At 49.8% G+C, this 23,884-nt stretch overlaps 1 protein-coding gene across 2 annotated transcripts in view; it reads left to right on the forward strand.

The window, feature by feature from the left end:
- Positions 1-23,884, forward strand: part of TSPAN17 (tetraspanin 17) — a 125,250-nt gene that overhangs the window by 59,228 nt on the left and 42,138 nt on the right. For both annotated transcript variants that reach the window (XM_086931764.1, XM_086931765.1), the window contains 2 exons: positions 1,827-1,877; positions 5,837-5,983. In XM_086931764.1, coding sequence (XP_086787890.1) covers positions 1,827-1,877; positions 5,837-5,983 — 198 coding nt within the window. The remainder of the gene's footprint in view (positions 1-1,826; positions 1,878-5,836; positions 5,984-23,884) is intronic.

Here is a 23,884-nt window from a genome sequence, read left to right on the forward strand (position 1 = left end):
AGGTCCTGAAGAATCGCAGTCAATGCACTAGAAGCGAGAAACATTTTGACCACACCACTTGCACTTTAGTTCTGTTGCGCCCTTGGAAACCTTAGTTCCAGCGATCACAGACTATTCTCGATTTTCTTGTGGCAGAGGACCACCAGAATAAAATTGTTTTCCGGTACCTTGTGCCACATTTTATCCTCATCCACACCGTCTACTCTGTCCTGGCCCCTCACCCACACTTCACCCATAGGCAGTTGGATAAAAGATCTCCCATAAAGAGCCCCTCTGTGAGGTGAGCCCGTTGGGCATTGCACCGGCTGCCCAACGAGGAGCATTGCCGATGATGAAGCATGAAACTCGCAAGGGTGTGTGAGGCCATTATATCCAACAAATTGGATGCCCAGGGGTGGTCCTCCATCGAGCACTATCCCTCCTACCTTAGTGACCGTTTCCTTTTCCTTCCTTTTAGAAACAGCTCAGTCAACTTTTAGTTGTTCACATATCTGGGGCTCTGACTGTGTCTGGACCTTCCATTCTCCTTCCCTCGAATGGCAATCTAAGCCCTACTGGATCATAACTTGATCCACTCCTTCCCCTACTTGTTGTCACACATTATATACCGGGCCATAGGCACAAACTGTCTCATGTTATTTCTAGTGTCCGCTTTGGTCCGGATTGGTGTCTCCCAGCTTCCCTTCTACTCTGTCCCCTTAGCTGAATAATTAACTGGTCTTCTCAGGAGCATGTTAAAGTAGCCCACAGGGGTTTCCTTGGATGGACCCACCGGTGCACTGTCCTTCTCTATCCGTGAGTCACGGATTGTGACCCCAAGCTCTCCTCCACCTACATCTTTCAAGCAGACCAGAAGGCCCCTTTCACTCACCCCTCTCCCATATTTATCCCACCGCCTTGCCTTTAAGTCATTACATGTACTTCTCAGCTTAGCCACCGCTTTTAGTCCTCTAGTAAACAGACCCCTCTAGCTATGTTCTTAAATACATAATATTTTACTTACAATATCTGTATATATTCTCTTTTTAGCATGTGAAGAGCATGTGAGAGAAAAAGCATTTGCTTGTGCGCTATAAGAATTCTTCAGTAAGCGACAGTTGTGCTAGGTGCCACGTTCGGTCAATTGATCTGTGAAAGCCATGTGAATTCTAGAATATTTAGGTTGTGCGCTAGCCGAGATTTTGGGTGTGGTGTGGTGTGCAGTGGAGTGGCAGTGGCTTGGAAGACTGAGAATGCACAGGCCTCTTCTCTATGGACTTGAATGTTGGAGCAGCAACCTCAACCTAGCATGGAAGTGGCATTCTTTGATTACTTTCTGGAAGAGTTGTGGTCAGAGTGACTGACATGGCATTCTTCTCTTCTGGTGATTACTCAGCCCTATAATAATAATAATAATAATAATAATCCACATTTGTAAAGCGCACAATTACCCGTAAGTGTCTCTAGGCGCTGTGGGGCGTCGGGAAGATTAAGCAAGCTATTGCCCAGAGTCACATGGTGCTGGGCTAATCTGCCGCCGGTGCCGGGGATCCAACCGTGATCCCTAGATATCGGAGTCAGCTACCCTAGCTGCGGCGCCACACCTCTTCCCTGAGACCCCTTCTCGTGGGTCTTGTAGAAGAAAGAAAAGTTGAACTCCTTTTTGCCCTGAAGCGCTAGAGGTTGACAATATTTTACTCAATACCACACCATCGCCTGCTTCTTGCGATCAAAAAAAAAGATGGCAGAGTGCTTCGTTAGCGATGATTATTGATGTGCATTATCGCTGTGTGGATTGGGGCTCTTTCCGAAGCACTGCTGATCTTTGCCATTTGTTTCTTCCGCAGTTGCTCGGGGCGTCTTTCCTGGCCATTGGTCTTTGGGCGTGGGCCGAAAAGGTAAGAGGTGTGCTGATGGTTCCTGAGGGCATGGGATTTTGGTGGAAATGCTTCCATGTTGTTCCTAACAGACGGACAAGAGGATGAAGGAGTGCTCAGGAGTAAAATGTGTCTTTCTTTAAATATGGTGTTGCAGCAGTTTTTAAGAGAGAGGCACATGGGGGAAAAGTAGGTGTTGTACATCCAACTCCTGTTGGCAAGTTTGTAAAGAGCAAAAACTTCTGGGATTTGTAAGGCAAAGGAACAGTACCATAAGGAAGGAAAAAACAGGCCAAGGAGTGAAACTTTTTTAAGAGGCATGGAGCTGATCCTTTGCTCAAAAAGACCTTTTAGAGCCTTCTCTTGTAGGTGCCTGTGACGCCAATGCTAGAAAGATTGAGGCGGCTTTGCTCACGCGCTGAACAAGTAAAAACCGTGATTAAAAACCAACGGCCTCACATTCTTTGATCCACACTCTGGTATGCATAAGCACTCACTCTCTGTTAGCAGTAATACAAGTAATGTTTTGTTCAAAACACGTACACGCAAGATGGCTACACCATGGACTAAAAGCATGTACATTGGTAAAAGATCGACATTGTTACAGGTTGCTTTGTTTCCTGGGAGGAGGAGTTGTGAGAATTCGTGTTATATGCTGGAGCTACTATGCAAGAATTTTTTGTTTTCAGCCATCCCCAGTTTACCAATCAGTTTGTGAAGAAATTCTACTCCTGATTCTAGGTGAAAGCAACCAATTGAGATTTGAGAATCATGTACATAGATCTGATCTGTATCTCTTTGAGCGAGTGAATGAGAGGGAAGCAATGCAGCAAGGGAGTGCAAGTCCTGAGCACTGAATTCTCATTTCTTCAGGCTGCAGCTGGAACTGAGAGCCAGTCAGTTGAAACTGGTCCGCCTTTGTCATTTCACAGTATGTCATTGTGACCTCAGTAGGCTCGAGGCTTGCAGCATACATGTATTTAGGATCATATTGCATTACCCCATATGCAGACACACTTGCATTGACCCACCCACCCATCACTCATCGCCTGCCCTCACTGGCTGTCAAGGCCGGGGGAGTGAAGGGTCTCATATATGTGAATACAGAGCAGGGCATGTGCAAGTATTGTTTTTGATACTCTTAATAAAACCATGGTGTCGGAGTTTAAAGCACTGCTGTTGCATTAGATCCAGAACACACACGCATTGTGTAGCAGCGGCACATTGAAACCTGTGCTCTGGAAGAAAATACTAATGCTAGACACATATGTTGTGCAGACATCATTCACTTTTTGCAATCAAATGTAGACCTGCTTTTTGCTGCTACCATCCCATGTAAGCTATGCATATGTCCCCTTCAATAGGATAAGTAACTCATGAGTAGGATGTCAGAACCCCCTCGCAAAGGAACATAGGGCAAGCAGAAGCAACTGTGCCCAACCAGGGGGTTGAAGGCCTTTTACTCCTGCTGCCCCATGGCCTGACCTACTATGGATCCTGAGTAACTGGACCAAGTACCCCTTCGGCACCTGAGAGGGGTAGAGCACATTGAGCTGTCTAAGGATTCTCAAGGGGTGGGGCGAAGGTAGATGCAGGGGGTTGAACACAAGCTCACAACTCAATGTATGTTCAATACCCGCAATAAATGATTGTCCAGTCAAACACTGTCTTTCATGACAAAAATAGCATTATATATGAACAAAAAGTGAAAATAGGCATACTTAAAAATGCAAAACCCTCCCTCAGAGGTCAGGGTTCTATTGTTCAATAGGCAGGCTCCTGAGTCCCAATTCTCTCTCACTAGTGATGGTGGTTATTCCTCATTCACTATAGTTGACACTCAGATCAGGCCCCACTTCCAGTCCGAGTCTCAGGAGTCCCACTTTGACTGTTTGAGAAAAGTCAGAAGTGTCCCATTGCTGAAGCGCTACCTGTCAGACAAGTTCCCCATGTGCCTTCCAGCCCTTAGATCAGTCTTACCTGCACCAGCAGGGATTTCCTGGCTGATGTCTCTGAGAGCATCTCACCCCCGAGCATAGAAGGATGTAGCAGATGCCTTCGGTGAGTAACACGGTCGGCTCTGCTGGGGCAGCAGCAGGGTGTCCTCTGCATTTCTCAGTTAGGGCTCCGGCCCGCACAGATCACCGTTTCGGCCACTCATCTCGATGACCGCATCAACTAAAAGGATGGATAGATGAGCGGATGACAGGATTGGCATATGAAAGGGCACATGGTTAAGTGGGAGAAAGAATGGGTGGATGAAAGGATGGATAGATGAGTGGGTGAAAGGATGGATGGAAGGATGGGTGGGTAAATTGATGGATGGGTGAGTAAACGGGGGAGTGGGGAAAAGTATGTAAGGGTGGTTCAAAGGATGGGTGGGTACAACGCAGGATCGGTGGGTGGGGTTAAAGGATAGATGGGCAGGTGGAAGGGTGAAAGAATGGGAAGATGAGTGGGTGAAATGATGGATTGATAGGTGGATGAAAGGTTGGCAGAGCAAATAGAAATCTGAGTGGATGAGTGAGTGGATGAAAAAATTGCAGAGTAAATGGAAACCTGAGAGACTGGAAGGATGGGTAAAAGAATGATAGAGTACATGGAATTTTGAGGAAGGATGAATGGGTGGGTGAATTAAAAAGATGGCAGAGTAATTCAATTAAGAGGATGGAAGGATGGCATGATAAATCTGAGAGGGTGGATGAATGGATAATTGAATGGGCAAAAGGATCAATTGATGTCTGAAAAGCTTTATTGATGGATGGGCATGTTAAATGATAGATGTGCAGGTGAATGGACATATAGGTAAATGCAAGTATACATTATGAAAAAATTAACGGATGAGAATATGTGATGGTCAAATGGTGGATATCAGTTGGTGAATGGGAGGGTGAAAGGATAAATAGATAGATTCTTTGAAGAATGAGTCAAGAGAGCTCTTCTAGTGAGGTACGGGCTTACTTGCTGTGATTGCTTGGTGCCATCAAAGCTTGGGATAATATTGGGAGTATTTTGAGTTTCTGGCTACTTCTTGTGATGTATTGTACCATTCACAAGCACACATACATGTAGCACGTGCACACTACACACACCATATCACACCACACACACCCTCCCCACATGCACCACACACTCACTTGATGTAGGGCAAGGATGAGTTATGCACACAGCAGCAGAACTTTACATGAGTGAGCCTCTAGGTCTCACTCCAGTGACACAGGTAAACAAAGCCTGTTCACTTCTTCTGATCACTACAAGGAATGCTGCCACCACAGTACATGTGCTACTTAAGTCCCGGCAAAGGCAGTCGCCTTTCACCACTATCAGGATAGCGCTTTCTTGGCCCCTCTTGCACCAACCAGGCTGTAATCCAAGAGACAGGCCTATTTCAAGGTACACACGCATGATCCATGTTTGCCCATAACAACAAAAAGTAGCACCATGGATACACATATCATTGCAGCTGGGGCACATATTTGTCACCAGATGAGACTTTTCCTTGCTCACACAGGCTAGTCTGTGTTGGGAGAACTACCCTAACCAGGTTCAAAATAATGCAATAGAGTTTAAAACTGTAGCATTGGGTGGGTGACAGATTTTTTTATTCAAAAGAACTAATTGTTTTAAAGATGCCCTAGCTCAGTAAAGGAGGGATACTGGGTGAGCCGGTTCAACACTGACTTATGAAAGCTACCACACATTAAGAGGCTACTAAGAGCCAACTTAGAAGGTTCCTCTTGAGTAATTAGACTTTAAGGTGGGAAAAGGGTCAGGGTCCTCTTGGGTAACTAGTCTTTGAGATAGGAAATGAGGTGCCACATTAGAGTCCGAGGTCTTCTCTCAGGACGTTCATCCTTCTGCCCTCGGTTGCAGCCGATACTTCCCAGTGAGTATGCCTTCCCGCTCCTTGAAGCTCGTTTCGGTAAAAGGGAGTTACTGCTCATACTTGCATGATAGACATGTTCCTTTTTGTTCCACAGGGCGTCCTGTCCAACATCTCCTCCATCACAGACCTCGGGGGCTTTGACCCTGTCTGGCTCTTCATGGTAGTGGGAGCGGTGATGTTCATCTTGGGCTTCGCTGGCTGCATTGGAGCTCTGCGCGAGAACACGTTCTTACTAAAATTTGTGAGTAGCAACAACACCATTGAGGAAGGGGGTAGGAACGCATTTAATGTTGCCGAATTGAATAGTACACATCACAATCTGAAATATCGCTTGATGTACCAATTGTAACTACTTTAGCACGATGGAATCAGGTTATCCAGATGGCTCTATGTCAGCAAAACATAAATTTTCAAGTCTCTGTAATCCCTTTCTTAATTGCATACCAGTCCAATAGGTTCTATTTAAGTGAACACCAGTGCAAGCATATGATCCACATATTTGGAAATGTTAGTTTAGGACTGGAAATGTGTTATTGTTTTGTCTTGCAGTCATCTGGTCACACTAGGTAGAATACATATTATTGATCAAAGCTAGTAGTGTGGTTACAACCAAGAGAACAAAATTGAATTTTTTTTATATAAAAACCCAAATAAATGAAACCAGTTGTAGAGTCAAAAACATCACCTGCCTTGGGGTCAACGGCATTGTCAAATATACATAATGCTCAAAATCACTCTGGTTGAAACCAACGGTTGAAATCAAAATGTTGATGGAAACCAACAATATGGTTGATACCAACATTGAGTTCATAATCAGTAATGACCACTGCGCCCTTGGCCTGGTCGCCCCCACCTGCTCCTCCTCACCTGCTGCTACCTGCTGCCTGTGCCTGTGCCTCGCACTGCACCTCGCCCCAGCCGCCGCAGGACCGTCGCTGAGCCGCACCAGCCACCGCAGGGCCGCCCCAGCACCGCCCCAGCCACCGCAGGGCCGTCGCCGAGCCCCTAGGCTTTCCTTTTCCCGCCGGACTCCCGCGAAACACCGCCCCCCCGCTCGCCGATTGGTTGCCACGCTACCCGCCTCCCCGCAGACCCTCCCTCCCGGCTCCCCTCTTATGACGCCCCCAGAGCGACCGCGCAGCGGACGCGCGCAGCGGGAGCACCGATTGAGCGCCGAAGGTGCGCCAAAGGTAAGCCCGTCTACGCCCGTCCGCGCCTGGACCGTGCCCAGTGCCAGGACCCCTGGCCCTCGAGGACCCCAGCCCACCCGCCGGACGTACACCGCCGCCACCCTCAACGCGCTCAACACAGACCGAATCCCGGGATGCTACCGAGCCACCCCGAGACGCACCCACGGACCCTTCAGCTGCCACGCCTGCAAGTTCACCTGCATCCGGACCTGCCTCGCACCAGCACCCGCCAAGCCGAACACCAGCAGCAACCACCTCAAGTGCATCCTGCTCAACACCCGCTCCGTCCACAGACACGCCATCGAACTCTGGAACCTCCTCGACACCACAGCTCCTGACGTTGCCTTCCTCACGGAAACCTGGATGAACGACTCCTCAGCGCCCGACATCGCCATCCCAGAGGGCTACAAGATCACCCAGAGGGACCGCACCGCCAACCAGATGGGAGGAGGCATCGCCATCATCCACAGGGACACCATCCGCATCACGACCAACAACGACGACACCCTGACCACCGCCGAACACCTACACTTCCAGATCCACACCGACCCGGAGACCACCCTCAGAGGCACCCTGATCTACCAACCCCCGGGACCACGCACACAATTCAGCGAGGACATCGCCGACTTCGTCAGCCCGCATGCCCTCCCCTCCGCTGACTACATCCTCCTGGGGGACCTCAACTTCAACCTGGAGAACAACAGCGACCGCAACACCATCACCCTGCTCGACAACCTCGACAACCTCGGACTCAAGCAGCTGGTGTCCACCCCCACCCACCTCGCCGGACATACACTCGACGCCGTCTTCTCATCCAGCAAAGACATCGCCTTCAGCCACGCCACAGGACTCCACTGGACGGACCACAGCTGCGTCCACTTCACCTTCAGAAGAACGACGATCCACCACCACCATCAACAGGTTGCCCGAAGAAGCTGGAACAAGATCACAGTCGACCAGCGCGCTGCTTCCCTGAGCTAGCACCCTCCCGCCAGCTCAGCGAACCCCAGCCAGGCCGCCGACAACCTCACGAAGTGGATCAGCAACTGCGCGGACGAACTCGCCCCACTGAGGACCCCGTCCAGCAGACCCGGCAGCAAGAAACCCCCATGGTTCACCGACGAACTCAAGAGCTCCAAGAAGAACTGCCGAGCCCTCGAGAAAGTCTGGAGAAGGGAACCAACACCGGACAACATGACCACCCTCAAGCTTGCCACCCGGAAGCACCACCAACTGATCCGCGCCACCAAGAAAACTGCATTCAAGGACCGGCTGGACAACAACGCACACAACTGCAAGGAACTCTTCAACATCGTGAAAGAGCTCTCCAACCCCAACGCCGGAGACAACGACATCACCCCATCGCAAGACCTCTGCAACTCCCTCGCCTCCTACTTCCACAACAAGATCGCGGACATACACAACAGCTTCAGCATTCAACCGACGCGCGCCATGACCGCAGCAACGCCCCCCACCACCACCCTCCGCGCCTGGACTCCGATCAGCACCGAAGACACCGTCCGCATGATGAACTCCATCCACTCCGGATCTCCGACCGACCCCTGCCCTCACCACGTCTTCAACAAGGCCGACGCTGTCATCGCACCCCACCTGCGGGACATCATCAACACCTCCTTCGACACCGCCACCTTCCCGGAGAGCTGGAAGCACGCCGAACTCAGCGCTCTACTAAAGAAACCAACAGCGGACCCCACCGAACTCAAGAATTACCGCCCCCTCTCGCTCCTCCCGTTTCCAGCCAAAGTCATCGAGAAGACCGTCAACAAACAGCTGGCCGCCTTCCTCGAGACGAATGGATCCCTCGACCCCTCACAGTCTGGCTTCCGAGCCAACCACAGCACCGAGACCGCCCTCATCGCTGCCACCGATGACATCCGAGCCGTGATGGACAACGGAGAAACAGCGGCCCTCATCCTCCTAGACCTCTCCGCGGCATTCCACACCCTAGTGCAGCGCCTCAGCAACGTCGGAATCCAGGAGAAGGCACTGGAATGGATCATCTCCTTCCTCGACGGAAGAACACAGAGAGTCCGTCTACCACCGTACAAGTCAGAAGCCACCGAAGTCATCTGCGGCGTCCCTCAGGATCCTCGCTGAGCCCCACCCTCTTCAACGTCTACATGAGCCCCCTCGCGGCCATCGCACGCCAACACAACCTCAACATCATCTCCTACGCCGTCGACACCCAGCTGATCCTCTCCCTGACCAACGACCCCGCCGCCGCCAGAGCCAACCTTCACGAAGGGATGAAAGATGTAGCCGAGTGGATGACGACCAGCCACCTGAAACTGAACTCAGACAAGACGGAAGTCCTCATCCTGGGCTCCTCGCCCTCCGCCTGGGACGACTCCTGGTGGCCCCCCGCCCTGGGCACCGCACCCAAACCGACAGACCACGCACGCAACCTGGGCTTCATCCTGGACTCCTCCCTCTCCATGACCAGACAAGTCAACGCCGTCTCCTCGTCGTGCTTCAACATCCTGCGCATGCTACGGAAGATCTTCCGGTGGATCCCCACTGAGACCAGGAAGACGGTCATCCAGGCCCTCGTCACCAGCCGACTGGACTACGGCAACGCCCTCTATGCCGGAACCACCGCCAAGCTCCAGAAGAGACTCCAGCGGATCCAGAACACCTCAGCCAGACTCATCCTCGACATCCCACGAAACAGCCACATCTCCGGACATCTGAGAGACCTGCATTGGCTCCCCGTCAACAAAAGAATCACCTTCCGTCTCCTCACCCACGCACACAAAGCCCTACACGATCAAGGCCCGAGCTACCTCAACAACCGCATCAACTTCTACGCTCCCAAACGCCACCTCCGATCAGCCAGTCACGCCCTCGCCGCCGTCCCCCGCATCTGAAGAACGACAACAGGAAGAAGGTCCTTCTCCTACCTGGCCGCCAAGACCTGGAACTCCCTCCCGACCGACCTGCGCCTGACCCAAGACCACCTCTCCTTCAGGAAGAAGCTCAAGACCTGGCTGTTCGAGCAGTAGCAGCACCCCCCCCCCCCACCTCCCCAAGCGCCTTGAGACCCTCCGAGTAAGTAGTGCGCTCTATAAATGTCTTTGATTGATTGATTGAGTAATATAGCAGCTCTGAATCAAGAGCAGCATGGTGAGAAATGCCAGGCTGCTCCTGCTTTGTCCACAAGAAAAGAAGGGATCACTGTCTATGGGTGATTAAGCATCAGTGTCTGCATAGAGCAGAAGGGACCCCTAATAACGAAGAGTCTGGTTCCAATACGTGGTGTAATACCAGAAGCAAGACAGCTCAACCCCCCTCACAGAAAAACTGGTCTTGGACTTCTAGATTTCTTGAAAGGTTTTGCTTGATTCAAACCCCAAAGCTTGCAGGTTTTGTATGAACATCTTTTGTGCTCTCTGATCGAATCTGGTAATGCATGTCAAATCTCACTTCTTTCTGTGCTTGGAAGTTAAATGTAAATCACTTTGTGGTTTGGGATTGCAGTACTGGCAAAGTATTACCCTATTAATCAAATACAAATGCACTTAAACTATTTTTGTCTGCTCTCTTTCTTGAAATTAAACTGCCAAACATGTGGCTGCTTTGCTCTCTGTTCTTGCAAATTTGGGGCCTGGTTTAGAGTTTGGTGGACAGGGTTCATCGCCACATATGTGGAGGAATACCTGACCGCCTATCTGAAGGTCCGCACATCCTGACTAGTATTGGACAGACCATCATGTGTTTGTCTGTGCCCCCCTCTGGCTCTACTCTCCGAAACCCTACACCAGCAGTCAGATAGATTTGGGGGTGTCAATGAAGGTACTGTAGTGTCGCGTGTGTTAGAGATGGCGGGACCCCTAGGGTCCCAGACAGACTCCATAGAATAGTGACGTCAGCGATTGGGTGTGGTTAAGAAACTTCATGACACAGTACGTTCAGTTAACAGTTACACTCTGAAGAATCAAAACGTGTAATACAGAGCTCTGTGTGTGACATGATCATTTACATGTACCCGGAGTGGGGAGGACGCTACAGGTACAGCAGGCCATCCAACCGATTTGGAGTGGATCATCTGCTGTATGTTTGTTTTCTGTTTGGGACTTCCAGTGTAACTCTGGAGGTTCCTAACACAAAAATTAGAAAAAGGACTCCCAATTTCTTTGTTTTTCAAAAACAAATTCCAGGTTTTTGATCTCTGCAGGGCAGTCTGAGATAACTAAATATGGCTGGCCCTCCGTGAAAGTATACATACGGCCCTAGGTGGGTTGGTCGTATGAGTACTGTTTAAATAATGTAGCAGCCAAAGGTAGTCAGTCTCAAGATAAACAGCCCTTCTGTTTTTAGGTACCTGCTGAGATGTGATTGTGTGCTTTCCCATGAAGCCCCCTAGAGAGCGATTTGTATGGATAGTGTTGTTTCCCTCCCGGTCTATTGTCCAGAAAGGAAGCAGGGGAAATAGAGATATTAGCATGAGAGATTCCATACTCCATGCATAAATGCCCGAGAGTAACCCCATAGTGTAGAGGAGCACACTGTGCTCAGTGCAAATTTCTTCAGGTGCCCAAAGATGCTAGTTGTGACAGGGCCGTCTCTAGGGGTTTTGCCCCCCTAGTCGAGAATTGAAAAATGCATCCCCTCCCTTTTACTACCATCACACTCTCCCCCTGTCAACCAGGCTAGAAGTATTAATGCATTAGATATTCCCAAACTCATGTTTTTTGCTGCCTTCCCCCTTTTGTCGGCCTAGGCGGCCGCCAAGTCTTACCTAATGGTAGAAACGGCCCTGAGTCGTGAGGGGGGTCACAAGGTTATTTAGATTCCCCGATATATTATTTCTTCCAATAATGAGCAGAATAACCATATATAGGAGCTTCAAGCAGATAGCCCATGGTCCATGGCTAATTCAGCCTGAGGGAAAAGCTATTTTGTCAGCTTTTTTCACCCAATAAAACGTATTTTCTGTTGCCTCGTTTCTATAAAAAATGTGTTACGAGGTGAAGTCCATGACACATTACTTGTCAAAGGGAAGGGTTTATTAGAACAGGACATGCACCCTCACAAATCCAGTCAGCAGAGCAGCTGTCAGAGGCTGCAGTGGAATCGCGAGGATGACCGTTGGGAGCAGGGAACATTCCAAAGAGAGGAGAAGGGAGGGGGGAATAGGAAGGGAAATACCATCATAGGATTGCAGCACATCTCCCTTTGATGGGAAAAACAAAATCTACATCTAGCATTATTTACATGAATAACTCGAAACATTATGGCTACAGACTAAGATGCAGAATAAAATGCATCTACATCTTCCAATGAGTTTGGGCAGCTGTCAGTCTGCAGTAGAATCTTGAGAATGACCGTTGAGAACAGGGAACGTTCCAAAGAGAGGAGAATGGAGGGGGGATAGGAAGGGAAATACCATCAGGTAATTACAACAAAAGGAAATGGACCCTCACCCTTTTCTTGTGGCATCCTGCATTACTGGGTTCCTCTTCGCCGTGACTGGGTTTTCTTGTTCGCAGCAGGCCCCATATGAGCTCTTTGCTATGTTTTTTTGTTCACCCCTGCCTAGAGTCATGCAGTAATTAGGATGGGTCCTAATCTAGATATTCCGTAGTGCTATTCATTCACAATGACCTGTTGCGTGTGAAGCGTTAGTTCAAAGATACAACTTTTTTAACTTCTAGTAGGTTTAATTTCAGGGGCGTTTTCCCCTCATGTCAGCCATCTAGCTTATGGATTCAAAACTGACAGGTGCTAAAGCGGGGTGAAAATATTTCTTCTTATACTGGGTTTTCTGTGGCAAAAACATTCACTCCTAAGGTAACCATGCTGCATTACATTCAGTTCCAATCAAACATACCCGATGCATGCCAGAGGTACCTCTTTTCTTGAGGGGGCTTCTTGTGAAATATAATTTATATACAAAGGTGGAGAAAACAATTTTGACTCGCTCGACTTTAATATCTGCCTGCTTTTAAGTCCTGTGGCTGCCAACAGGCAGCATCGCCCACCTAGCAGCACCCGATAGGCCGGCTTAATGTTTATTGTTGTGCTGAGGATGGTAAGGGCACACAAAGTGTCACAGTGAGGCCAGTTCTGCTACTACACGCCTCTGAAGTCTGTTTATGGTTTAGACAGAGAGCATCCCTTACTCCGAGGCTTTGGGAACAAAGTGAAGGGTAGAAGAAATGCCTACACTATGGAAAACCGAACTGAGAGGCACACATTTAAGTTCAGAAAGTCACATAAGGTGCAACCTTGTAAAATGCTACAGTGCAGACATCATTCCTTCGCAAAAGATTTGCATGGCAGTTACTTTAAGCTTCAGTTGGGTTGTATTTTTATCTCTCTCGCTGTCCTAGAGACATGTCTAGCTCTTGTGGTCTAGAGATTTAACACTTCTGTCCTCGCTGTGATTTAGGAGAGGTGGCTAGGATTGCAACCCTGGTCACATAGCCATTAGTCCGCTCAAAGGAAAAGAAGAAGATGCATCTTTTTGACACTGCACAAAGCACCAGCGATCCCTTCTCCATAAATATTTCTGTCTTGCGCGTCAAGTCCATAAACAAGTCCTGTCCAAGCAGGCAAATCTAAAAGGCATTGAGGCATCATAACTCGCTGGAGGCACGTGGAGGGTGCAAAAGGCTTCCAAGGGTTTTTCTCTGGATAGGTTTAGGGGATGGTCAAAGGACAGATTCCCGCCCTCACAGGTAGATAACAAATGATATTGGCCAATTCCTTTCTGGGTCTACATAAAAAGTAGATCCGCTTGTAGTTGGCAACGCCGAGACAGTGGGGCTCTGTAAAAAGGGGTTCAAAGACAACCAGTAACCAAAGACCCTTTTATGTTGCCCGGCGGTGTCGCCTCTATGACCCACCAATATTAATCAACGAAGAAGCAGGTGCTGGAGACTGGAAGGCAGGAAACTAGGATTTTATTCTCTCCGGAGGAGAACACATCAGTTCAGACAGCAAGTATCATCACGAGGTGCTCTAACCACATTTCTGAGGCCTGGCCTCTTATACTAGGGTTTATGACCTTTATTGCACGTAACACATTCTCGCCACATTTTGATATTTGAAAGAACATCCTCGGAATCTCCCCTACAGGCCCGTTCCCACATACATTTACAGTTGAATTCCCCACCCCGGTCACAACAGGTGATGATTGTCACGCAGCAGGGCATTCCGCCGATTCACGGAATGCATGGGGTTGATCGGATCTCATAGGGTGGAGGCTTTGATCGGCTCGAGGGTCTTTTGATGGGGAGGGGAAGCTTCCTACTGTACGGGGTAATAAACAGTATCCGCAGGGCCAGGTGGTGGCCTGGGAATAAGGAAGACAAACGGGGACGCAGGAAAAGGGGGTTTGCATCAAAAGGATCTGAGACCATGAAAGGAATGAAGGGAGGTGTCGCGCTGGGAACAGGATGGGATTCTGTGGCGGAGCTGCGCTGAAGAGGGGTTTATGACCCAAGGCATGAGAGAGCGGGGGTTGTCAACGTGCGGGGGATGTTTGCGAGGTTAGGAGAGAGAGAGAGAGACGCGCTGGCTATCAGCGAGGGACCGGGAGACCATGATGCTCAAAATGGCTGCTGCTTACGCGCACGAATGGGCTCGAAAGGGGCAAGATGGCGCCGATAATGTTGACGTTTGTAGTCTAATCTTTAACAGTCCTCCCTTTTCAACATATCTTAGCCAACTTGCTTACTCAATGTCAATCTTCATCAAATTCCTAACCTCGGCATCATATATTGCTCTCATATGTTCGTTCCCAAAGTCCACAGTCTTAGGGCAAAGACAATTTACGCATAATGTACACAGAGGCGGCAGACATTGAATTCCTAAGCATAGACCGCATATTACAACTACAGGAATCAGGATAATGGCGAATAGTCTCCAGCCCCAGTTCTTAACGGTGCTCCAGAACCAACCACCAAGCGACCATTCTTCTTGTTCTTGGTGGACTTCCGAAGAGAGCCTATGAAGATGTTCGATGGCTTTGTACACTGAGGGTGAGTTGTCCGGTATGTACGTACAGCAGCTGGACCCAATAATGCGGCACGCTCCACCTCGATCCGCAAGAACCACATCCAGGACAAGGCGGTTCTGGAGGGCCACCAAGCGGACCGCTTGAAGTTCAGCGGTGTTGTTAGCAAGGATACCAGCCGTGATGTTCATCGTTGTCTCAACGGCTTGAGTCAGATGTCGGATGGCACGGCTGTTCGCCATCGGGCCCCAGAGGGGGACAAGTCCCTTCATAGCATCGAGGAACTGCGCTCCTGTTGAGTCGGCTTGTTCAATGTCTTTGGCTCGTTTTTGTCTGTGATGATTTGCTGGTGCCACATATGTCGGAGGAAGGATGAAGGAAATGAAACAAGTGCCCCCCCAGCCTTTGGGGAGCCAGGTGTAAGCCTTCGTGCCGCAGACGAAATACGTGTTTGGAGATGCCACAAAGGAAGGTGGGTCGGTGGAGTCCAGAGTTCTGGAAAACCGGCAAGCACTGTGGCCTACCAGCTGAGTCCCAAGCCCTTCCATGCACATGTGGCCGGTGACGTTGATGACTGACAGGGCCACAGTCAGAGTGGCAGCCGTTCGTTTTCGCAGGTAGGAGAAGGTGGTTCTGGTTGGATTATTGAACACTTGCATTTCGATTTGTTCTTTAGCCGGGATGTCCAAGTGGATTGTTTTGTTGGTGGTCTGTGGGCAGAAGTGTGTCTTTGTTCTGTTCCGCCAGACCCCGTGGTAGAAATGCGTTACGGTTTTGCTGGAGGTGGCATTGTCCTTAAAGCTTTCTTGCAGAAGCATCAGCCAAGCAAGACAGGAGCCGTGAACTGAGAAAGGTGAAGGGATGAATGGTATTGAGTGTCCAGTGGCGTGGGGTAGCAACCCACAGATCCAGCAGTTGGTGGCATTGGTGGCGAGGTTGTGCTGGTGAAGTAGTTGTATGAAAGAGTTATTCCAAAATTCCTTTCGCCTCTCTCTGAGTTGGGGAGAGAGCGAAATCAGATAATGTTCCTTCATGGTGGTAGGCTGAGCAGTGGTCAGGAATGTTTCGTGAGCAGGTGCATTTTCTTCCACAATCCAGAGTGTGGTCATTAGGAGAAAGCAGAAAAGGATCGTGATGAAGAGTGTAATGGTCTTTGGGCTGTGGAGTCTGTCTGCTTTTGGGTTTCTGTGGTGGGTATTTCCTGTTGCCTTTATCATCTTCTTATTTGGTGCTTCCATCATCTTCTTATCTGGCGCTTCCATCATCTTCAAGGTGCTCGGTAGCGGGCAGAACCACAGATTTTGTTTTGCTTCTCTCCGGGTAACCCTTGGTAGTGTTTTAGGTCACCGTTCTGAGATTTAACTCAGTCCGTGGTCTACTTAGCCGAGACTCCCTCCTTTCGACGCAGGAAATACCCTTCTCTCGATGGCACAGTGGGATCAGAGAATTTTGAAAGTTCAAGCGTTTCGGTATCAGGATAGCAGGTTAGTGACGGTCGGTCCTTGTTCAGGAGCTCTTCTTGGTTGTCGATGTTTTCGGTCGAGGTCAGGGTCGAGGAGACCTTCTTACAGTGGTGTGCATGCAGCCAGTTGCGTTTTCCCTCCACTCGAAGTGCTGTTCGGGTGGTGATGAGGACTTGCCAGGGGCCCGTCCACCGGGGTTCCAGACTCTTGGTGCGCTGGAAGTTCCGGATCAGGACGAAATCCCCAGGCTGGATGGTGTGTCCGGGACCCCTGGAAGTGTCAGGGATGGCATGCAGCACCTGTTGATGGATAACAGACAGTGTTTTAGTCAACTGGCATAAGTAGTCAGACATTAGGACGTCCGGGACGTCATGAATGGAGGTTGGTTTCGGTGCAGACCAGACATTCATAGGTCGGCCGAATACAACCTCGTATGGTGTCAAGTGGTGTTTGGTAGGGGTGGAACGCATTGAGAGCAATGCCAGGGGGAGTGCGTCTGGCCATTTCAGTCCTGTGGTAGCTACTATTTTGGCCAATTTTAGTTTTAGTGTGGCGTTATGTCGTTCAACTAGTCCGGCAGATTGGGGGTGGAAGACTGCGTGGAACTTTTGTTTTACACCCAACCCCTTCAAAATGAGTTGGATAACTTCGGCTACGAAGTGGGGGCCATTGTCGCTCCACAAAATTCGACAAAGGCCGTAACGGGGGAAAAACTCCTTTAACAGTACTTTTGCTGTGACCATAGCAGTGTTGTCACGGGTTGGGTATGCTTCCACCCATTTGCTAAATGCGCATACCACAACAAGTACATATTTCAGGCCTTGACATCTGTCTAGTTGGATGTAGTCCATCTGCAGGACTTCAAACGGGTGATTTGGGACCCCAAACCCTCCCCGGGGTACTACAGTTCCTTTCCCGGGATTGTGTTGCAGGCATATCAAGCATTGTTGGACCAGGCGCTTGGCGGACTCTGTGATCTTATCATTGTGCCAAACTCTGGAGACAAGTTCAATCATGGGGGCTGATCCTATGTGGGCAGGGGAGTGTGCCATAGTCAGTATGGGGATCAGATACGAGTCAGGTAGCAACCATTTGTTTGTGTCTTTTGTCCGCCAGCAGCCTTCGTCATCTTTCAATCCCACCCGTGTCCATTCAGTCAGTTCGTGTTGTGTGCTAGCCATTTGAATGTCTCTAATAGTGTCCCTAGCGTCAGACCATTTTTCTGCTTGTGACCTGGTCGCGTACATGCGTGTTGTCGTCCTATTTTCAGCTGTCGTTCGGGCAGTGATGTCGGCCAGTGCATTTCCCTGTCCAATAACGTCTGTCACTCTTTTGTGTGCCTGGCATTTGATGACTGCAAGCTTTTTGGGGAGAAGGACGGCTTCGATCAAGGCGGAGACTAGATCCCCGTGCAAAATGGGGGTGCCGTGTGAGGTCAAGAATCCCCTCTCCCTCCAAAGGAGCCCAAAATGGTGAACCACCCCAAAGGCGTACTGGCTGTCGGTGTAAATGTTTGCTGTGGTTCCTGCTGCTAGAATACAGGCCCGTGTCAGGGCAATCAGTTCCGCTGCCTGGGCAGATCGTTGCGTTATGCGGGCTGTCTCGACTACAGTTCGAGCCGTGGTGACTGCATAGGCAGCTGAAGTGGTGCCATCGGGGAGTTTGATGCAAGAACCGTCCACCCACAGCTCTCCGTCGGGGTCGGGAAAGGCCGTGTCTCTGAGGTCAACCCTACTTCTGGTCTGTTCGTCTGTGAGGGTCACACAGTCGTGTACAGGGTGCACATTGGGATCGTTTTCTGGTAAGGGCAGCAGGGTTGCTGGGTTCAGTGTGGTGCATCTCTTCAGAGTGATGTGGGGTGCGAGCAGAGTCAGTTCGTATCCAGTCAGTCGTGCACTTGTCAGGTGTTGCGTTTTGGTTTGGTTTAGGAGGGTGTCAACTGCATGGGGTACCAGTACTGTGAGGGAATTCGAGAGCACGATCCCCTCACTCTGTCGGATAGAGATCGCAGCAGCAGCTACGGCTCGAAGGCAAGCAGGCAGGGCTCTGGCTACAGGATCAAGGGTGGCTGAGAAGTAAGCGCATGGTCGTTGCTTTGAGCCGATGGACTGGGTCAGGACAGATAAGGCGCACCCCTCCCTTTCGTGAGTGTAAAGGGAGAAGGGCTTTGTGTAATCGGGGGTACCCAACACAGGGGCCGAGCAAAGGGCATCTCGTAGTTGCATGAAGGAAGCCTGACACTCAGGGGTCCAAGGGAGTGGGAAAGGGATATCCTTAGCTAGCAGTGAAAGCAGTGGTTTTACTACGAGGCTAAAGTTGGGTAACCACTGCCGGCAGAAGGAGGTGAGGCCTAGTAGGGAGCGGACCTGTTTCTGGGTCCTAGGGATGGGGGTGTCGAGAATGGTTTGGATTCGGTCAGGAGTCAGTTTCCTTCCGTCTTTGGACAAAAGGTGGCCTAGGTAAGTGACCTGGGGTTGGCAGAATTGCAACTTCTTCTTAGAGACCTTGTGGCCATTTTCTGCAAGGAAGTGCAGGAGTTGAATGGTGGCTGTGACAGCTAGTGGAGTGGTGTCGGCTGCCAAGAGGATGTCATCGACATATTGCACTAACACCACTCCATCGGGTAACTGGACTTGATCCAGTTGTCTCTTGAGGGCTTGGCTGTAGATGCTAGGGCTTTCTGTGTAGCCCTGGGGTGCTCGGCAGAACCTGTACGAGCGGGCTTTTAGGGTGAAACCGAAGAGATATCGGCTGTCTGGGTGGATGGGGATGGAAAAGAATGCGTTTTTGAGGTCAATGACAGTGAAGGTGGTGGCAGTGGAGGGAATCAAAGTCAGGATGGTGGTAATGTCCGAGACCACAGGGTACTGGGGTACCACCACTTTGTTGATCTCCCGAAGGTCAATGATGAAGCGGTATGCTTTCTCATCTCCTTCTCCCTGTTTCTTAATGATGGGCAAGATTGGGCTGTTGCAAACGTTGCTAACCACTTCCTCTACCACTCCTGCGTCTATCAGTGATTGGATGATTTCTACCAATGCCTTCTCGCCCTCGGGCGATATCCGATATTGTGGAAGTTTTGGGAGTGTTGCATCTGGTCGAACAGTAATGTGCACTGGGTCAATCATCATGCGCCCTACATCCGAATCCGTTTTGGCCCACAGATACGGAGGCAGAGTGTCAAGCAGGGAGGTGTCAGCGTCGGTGATGGAAAACATGTGTTTGGGAGGGCAATGTCTAAGCAGAACAGGATTGTCGTAAAGGAAAACTCGGACTCCATCTTGGGAACATCTAATCGTTGCTCGGAAGTGTTTCAATAAGTCAAGTCCCATTATTGCGTCAGGGCTGTTGGAAGAAAGCAAAAACGTAGTGTCAGTGGTGTTGTTTTCTAAGTCAAAGAGGATCGGGGCGGACAAAGGGTTAGTGGAGGGCGTTCCATCGAAACCTGTCGATGTTATTAGTGAGCCAGACAAGGGTGCCCTTGGAATCAGTCGTTTAGATAATGCACTACGTGTTGCGCCAGTGTCTACCAGGAATGGTGACTTTGTACCCAAGACCTTAGCAGTGACATAAGGGCCTTGCTGGTCAACATGGAGCTCGACTGGATCCCTCCCTTGCCCTAGGCAGTCCTATGCAAAGTCATGAACATCATCGTAGTCAGATTGCTGGCATTGGTTCTGTCGGGGTCGATCAAATGTGTTTGGCCTACTTGATCTATCATTAGTTGCGTTGTTTGGGTGCCCTCGCTGTGGTCCCCTATTTCTTGGGTCGCTTGCTGTATCTCTAGGATCTCTATTTCTGATGAGTTCCAAAAGAACTGGGCACTGAGATTTCCAGTGGCCCGTTCCTTTACAGAAAGCACACTGGTCCTCTCTGATGTCTGTTCGTCCAATGTGGGGAGTCGAAGTACGGTCTTTGGGAGGTGCAGTTCTAGGGACGTTCATCTGATGGTTTCCCCGGTATTGGTCTCTTCCCAGAGTCACCCCTTGCAGTTGAGCCATCATCACCCTCTCTTTTAAATCTTTCTTCTTTCTCTCTGTTGTCCTATCGTTTTCGTTTTTCTGATGTTCATAATATTGGGCCATCTGGAGGATAGCCGTAGGTTTGGAGGCTGCCCAACTACTTTCGCTGGCCTGCAGTTTCTGCGAGACCTCCGGTGATAAACCCTTAACGTAATTCTGGACAAACAGATGGTGTCCGGTTGCAGTGGTCAGGTCCTGGCCGCTGTAATCGGAGAACACCGTTTCAAACCGGGAGAAGTATTCCGATACATCCTCCTGAGGTTTCTGGCGACAAGCCGTTACTATCGACCAGTCCACTTTCTTTTCTGGGATCAGGGTTTTTAATTTCTGTACGATTTTATCCGGGAGGTCTAAAATGGCTTTCAAAGGCTTTTGTCCGGGTTCTCGCTGTCTGTCTATGCCATCGAGTTGTGACCAGTTATGTCCAAACAGCTCAGAGTGGTCGACTTTCCGGATTTGTTTCCACACATCAGCTGGTAGACATAACCCGAAAAACAAGTCGATGTCAGCCAGAGTCATAATCGTCGATCCTAAGGCTGTACCCAACTCAGTATAGAAGGCAGTGGGGTTTTTACGTAGGTCAGGCAGAGATTTCCGGAAGGTCAGAATCTCTTGCCGGTCCCATGGTTGGTAGACCCAATTGTACACTACCCGTCCCTTTGCGTCTTTGTTGTTTGCGTCATCGTGAGTCCCTTCACCTCGTGGAGGAACCCAGTAAGGGGCAGCCTCTCGTATCGGCATCATGGTGTTAGATCGTTCAGTCTGTGGTTCGGTGGCTATGGATGTTGTGGATTCGATTTTCGGCTTTTGTTCAGTGAGGTGGCGGAAAACCTCAAGCGTACGCGTAAGGAGGTCCGTCACATCACTCTCACTCTCATCCCCGATATCGACCTTCCGGTACAGAGTCGTTAGGCTCTGGGGACCTTTTTCTTGATACCGGTCCTCGTATGCGTTTAAGACGTGGTAACACAGTTGTACAGTAAAGTGTCGTCTGTGACTCCCTGTATAAGAATTAAACACATCCGTGACGGACTCTTCATCTTCCCTCTTCTCTACCAGTATCTTTGCTATCTTGTCGACCCCTGCTCGCTCATTTTTGTTTAGTCTATATGTTCTTGCAGGACCAACCCTTCGGGCCTCTGGGTCACCCAACGTTGTCGTTTGCGTAGCATCTAATACAAGGAGTTCAGCCGGCACAGAGGCCATGGGGGCTGAAGCCATGGTGCTACTCTTGCTTGTACCTGGGGGTAGTGGGTGCTGTGCTAAGGGTTGGGAAGGGGCATATGGAGGGGGCATGTGGATGATCGGAGGACCTAGCAGCAGATCATCGTTGGTTCGCTGTTTCGAGTGTAATTCAGGGTAGAGCGTGGAGGGTGTTCTAACCAGACACTGGCTTGACGTTTCTATTTCTAGCTTCTGTTTGGTATCCTCTCTTTCTTTTATCTCTTTCTCTAGTTTCTGGGCCGCTAGGTGGGCTGCTTTCCGCAGCTCTTTTCCCAACCTACTCTCAGTTCTCTTTTTACGTTGTTCGGCTTCTTTTCGCCACATGCCGAAGCTGTCAAGCATAGTGGGCGTCGTCTTGTTTTTACCAAGGGCTGTTTCTAGTGCGTTTATTTTATCGTCTTCAAAGGATCCTACCAGTGGCCACTGACTTTCTCGATCCTTTTTCGTATATTTATGCCACAGCTGGCTATAGGCTATAGCGATTAATCCATGCTTCATGAACATGTCCTTATTAGAGGTGCCTTCCAGCGGGGCCGGATGGTTCATCTCTAATAAGCGGTCCGGGCTAAACAGGCTACTAACCAGGGGGGAGAAGACAGGCATGACGGATCACAATGGGATAATAGTCAGCACTACCTATCTTATCACTGCTTGCAAAGACTAGACAGAATATTTCTATTCTACGTTGTTTGCAGGTAGTGAATACCTCATGAACCAATCTTGAGCAATCAATGTTAGGTCAAAAATAAAAAATCAATATGGTCAATGGGGAGAATAAGTAGGCTCGCAAAGGTCCGCGTCACCTACCCTTTCACTATCTGCAAAGAGGGGACCTAATCTTCCCTGTTTGCAGACAGAGAATCTCCAGAAAACAATCTATAACAGTTAATCAATGGGGGAGGGGCAATTGTTCAGTGGGGGAGAAAGATAGGTCCGACGGATGCGTACCTATCCTTCGCGGTTTATAAAGGGAGAGCCTGTTGTTTCTCCGTTTGCAGACAGCGAATCTCCAAATAAATTAACAAAAAGTAATACTAGTATTTTCTCATCAATTATCAATCACTTTCAATTATCAATCACTTTCGCAATTCGTCGTGTTTACACGACCTTACCCGGACCGCATGGACAGTTTCTTGTCTTCCGAATCCAGCGCCCGATCGTCCTCTTCTCTTCGTAATCCACGCGGCACTCCTGATGGTTCCCAGTCAGGACCGCAGATCACTCGAGAGAGGTCTGTTCGGAACCAGTGAAGTTCGGATGATCGGCTGTCAGACGAGGGTCTATCGGACAGGGTACCTTCCGATCGTTACAGTCGTTCACTCTGTCGTCAGGACCTCTCCCACTGGATCCACGAGTCGCTGATGGGCCCCACGTTGGGCGCCAATTGTAAAAAGGGGTTCAAAGACAACCAGTAACCAAAGACCCTTTTATGTTGCCCGGCGGTGTCGCCTCTATGACCCACCAATATTAATCAACGAAGAAGCAGGCGCTGGAGACTGGAAGGCAGGAAACTAGGATTTTATTCTCTCCGGAGGAGAACACATCAGTTCAGACAGCAAGTATCATCACGAGGTGCTCTAACCACATTTCTGAGGCCTGGCCTCTTATACTAGGGTTTATGACCTTTATTGCACGTAACACATTCTCGCCACATTTTGATATTTGAAAGAACATCCTCGGAATCTCCCCTACAGGCCCGTTCCCACATACATTTACAGTTGAATTCCCCACCCCGGTCACAACAGGTGATGATTGTCACGCAGCAGGGCATTCCGCCGATTCACGGAATGCATGGGGTTGATCGGATCTCATAGGGTGGAGGCTTTGATCGGCTCGAGGGTCTTTTGATGGGGAGGGGAAGCTTCCTACTGTACGGGGTAATAAACAGTATCCGCAGGGCCAGGTGGTGGCCTGGGAATAAGGAAGACAAACGGGGACGCAGGAAAAGGGGGTTTGCATCAAAAGGATCTGAGACCATGAAAGGAATGAAGGGAGGTGTCGCGCTGGGAACAGGATGGGATTCTGTGGCGGAGCTGCGCTGAAGAGGGGTTTATGACCCAAGGCATGAGAGAGCGGGGGTTGTCAACGTGCGGGGGATGTTTGCGAGGTTAGGAGAGAGAGAGAGAGACGCGCTGGCTATCAGCGAGGGACCGGGAGACCATGATGCTCAAAATGGCTGCTGCTTACGCGCACGAATGGGCTCGAAAGGGGCAAGATGGCGCCGATAATGTTGACGTTTGTAGTCTAATCTTTAACAGCTCG

The sequence above is a fragment of the Lissotriton vulgaris genome, chromosome 7 (assembly GCF_964263255.1).
Source record: "Lissotriton vulgaris chromosome 7, aLisVul1.2, whole genome shotgun sequence".
NCBI lineage: Eukaryota > Metazoa > Chordata > Amphibia > Caudata > Salamandridae > Lissotriton > Lissotriton vulgaris.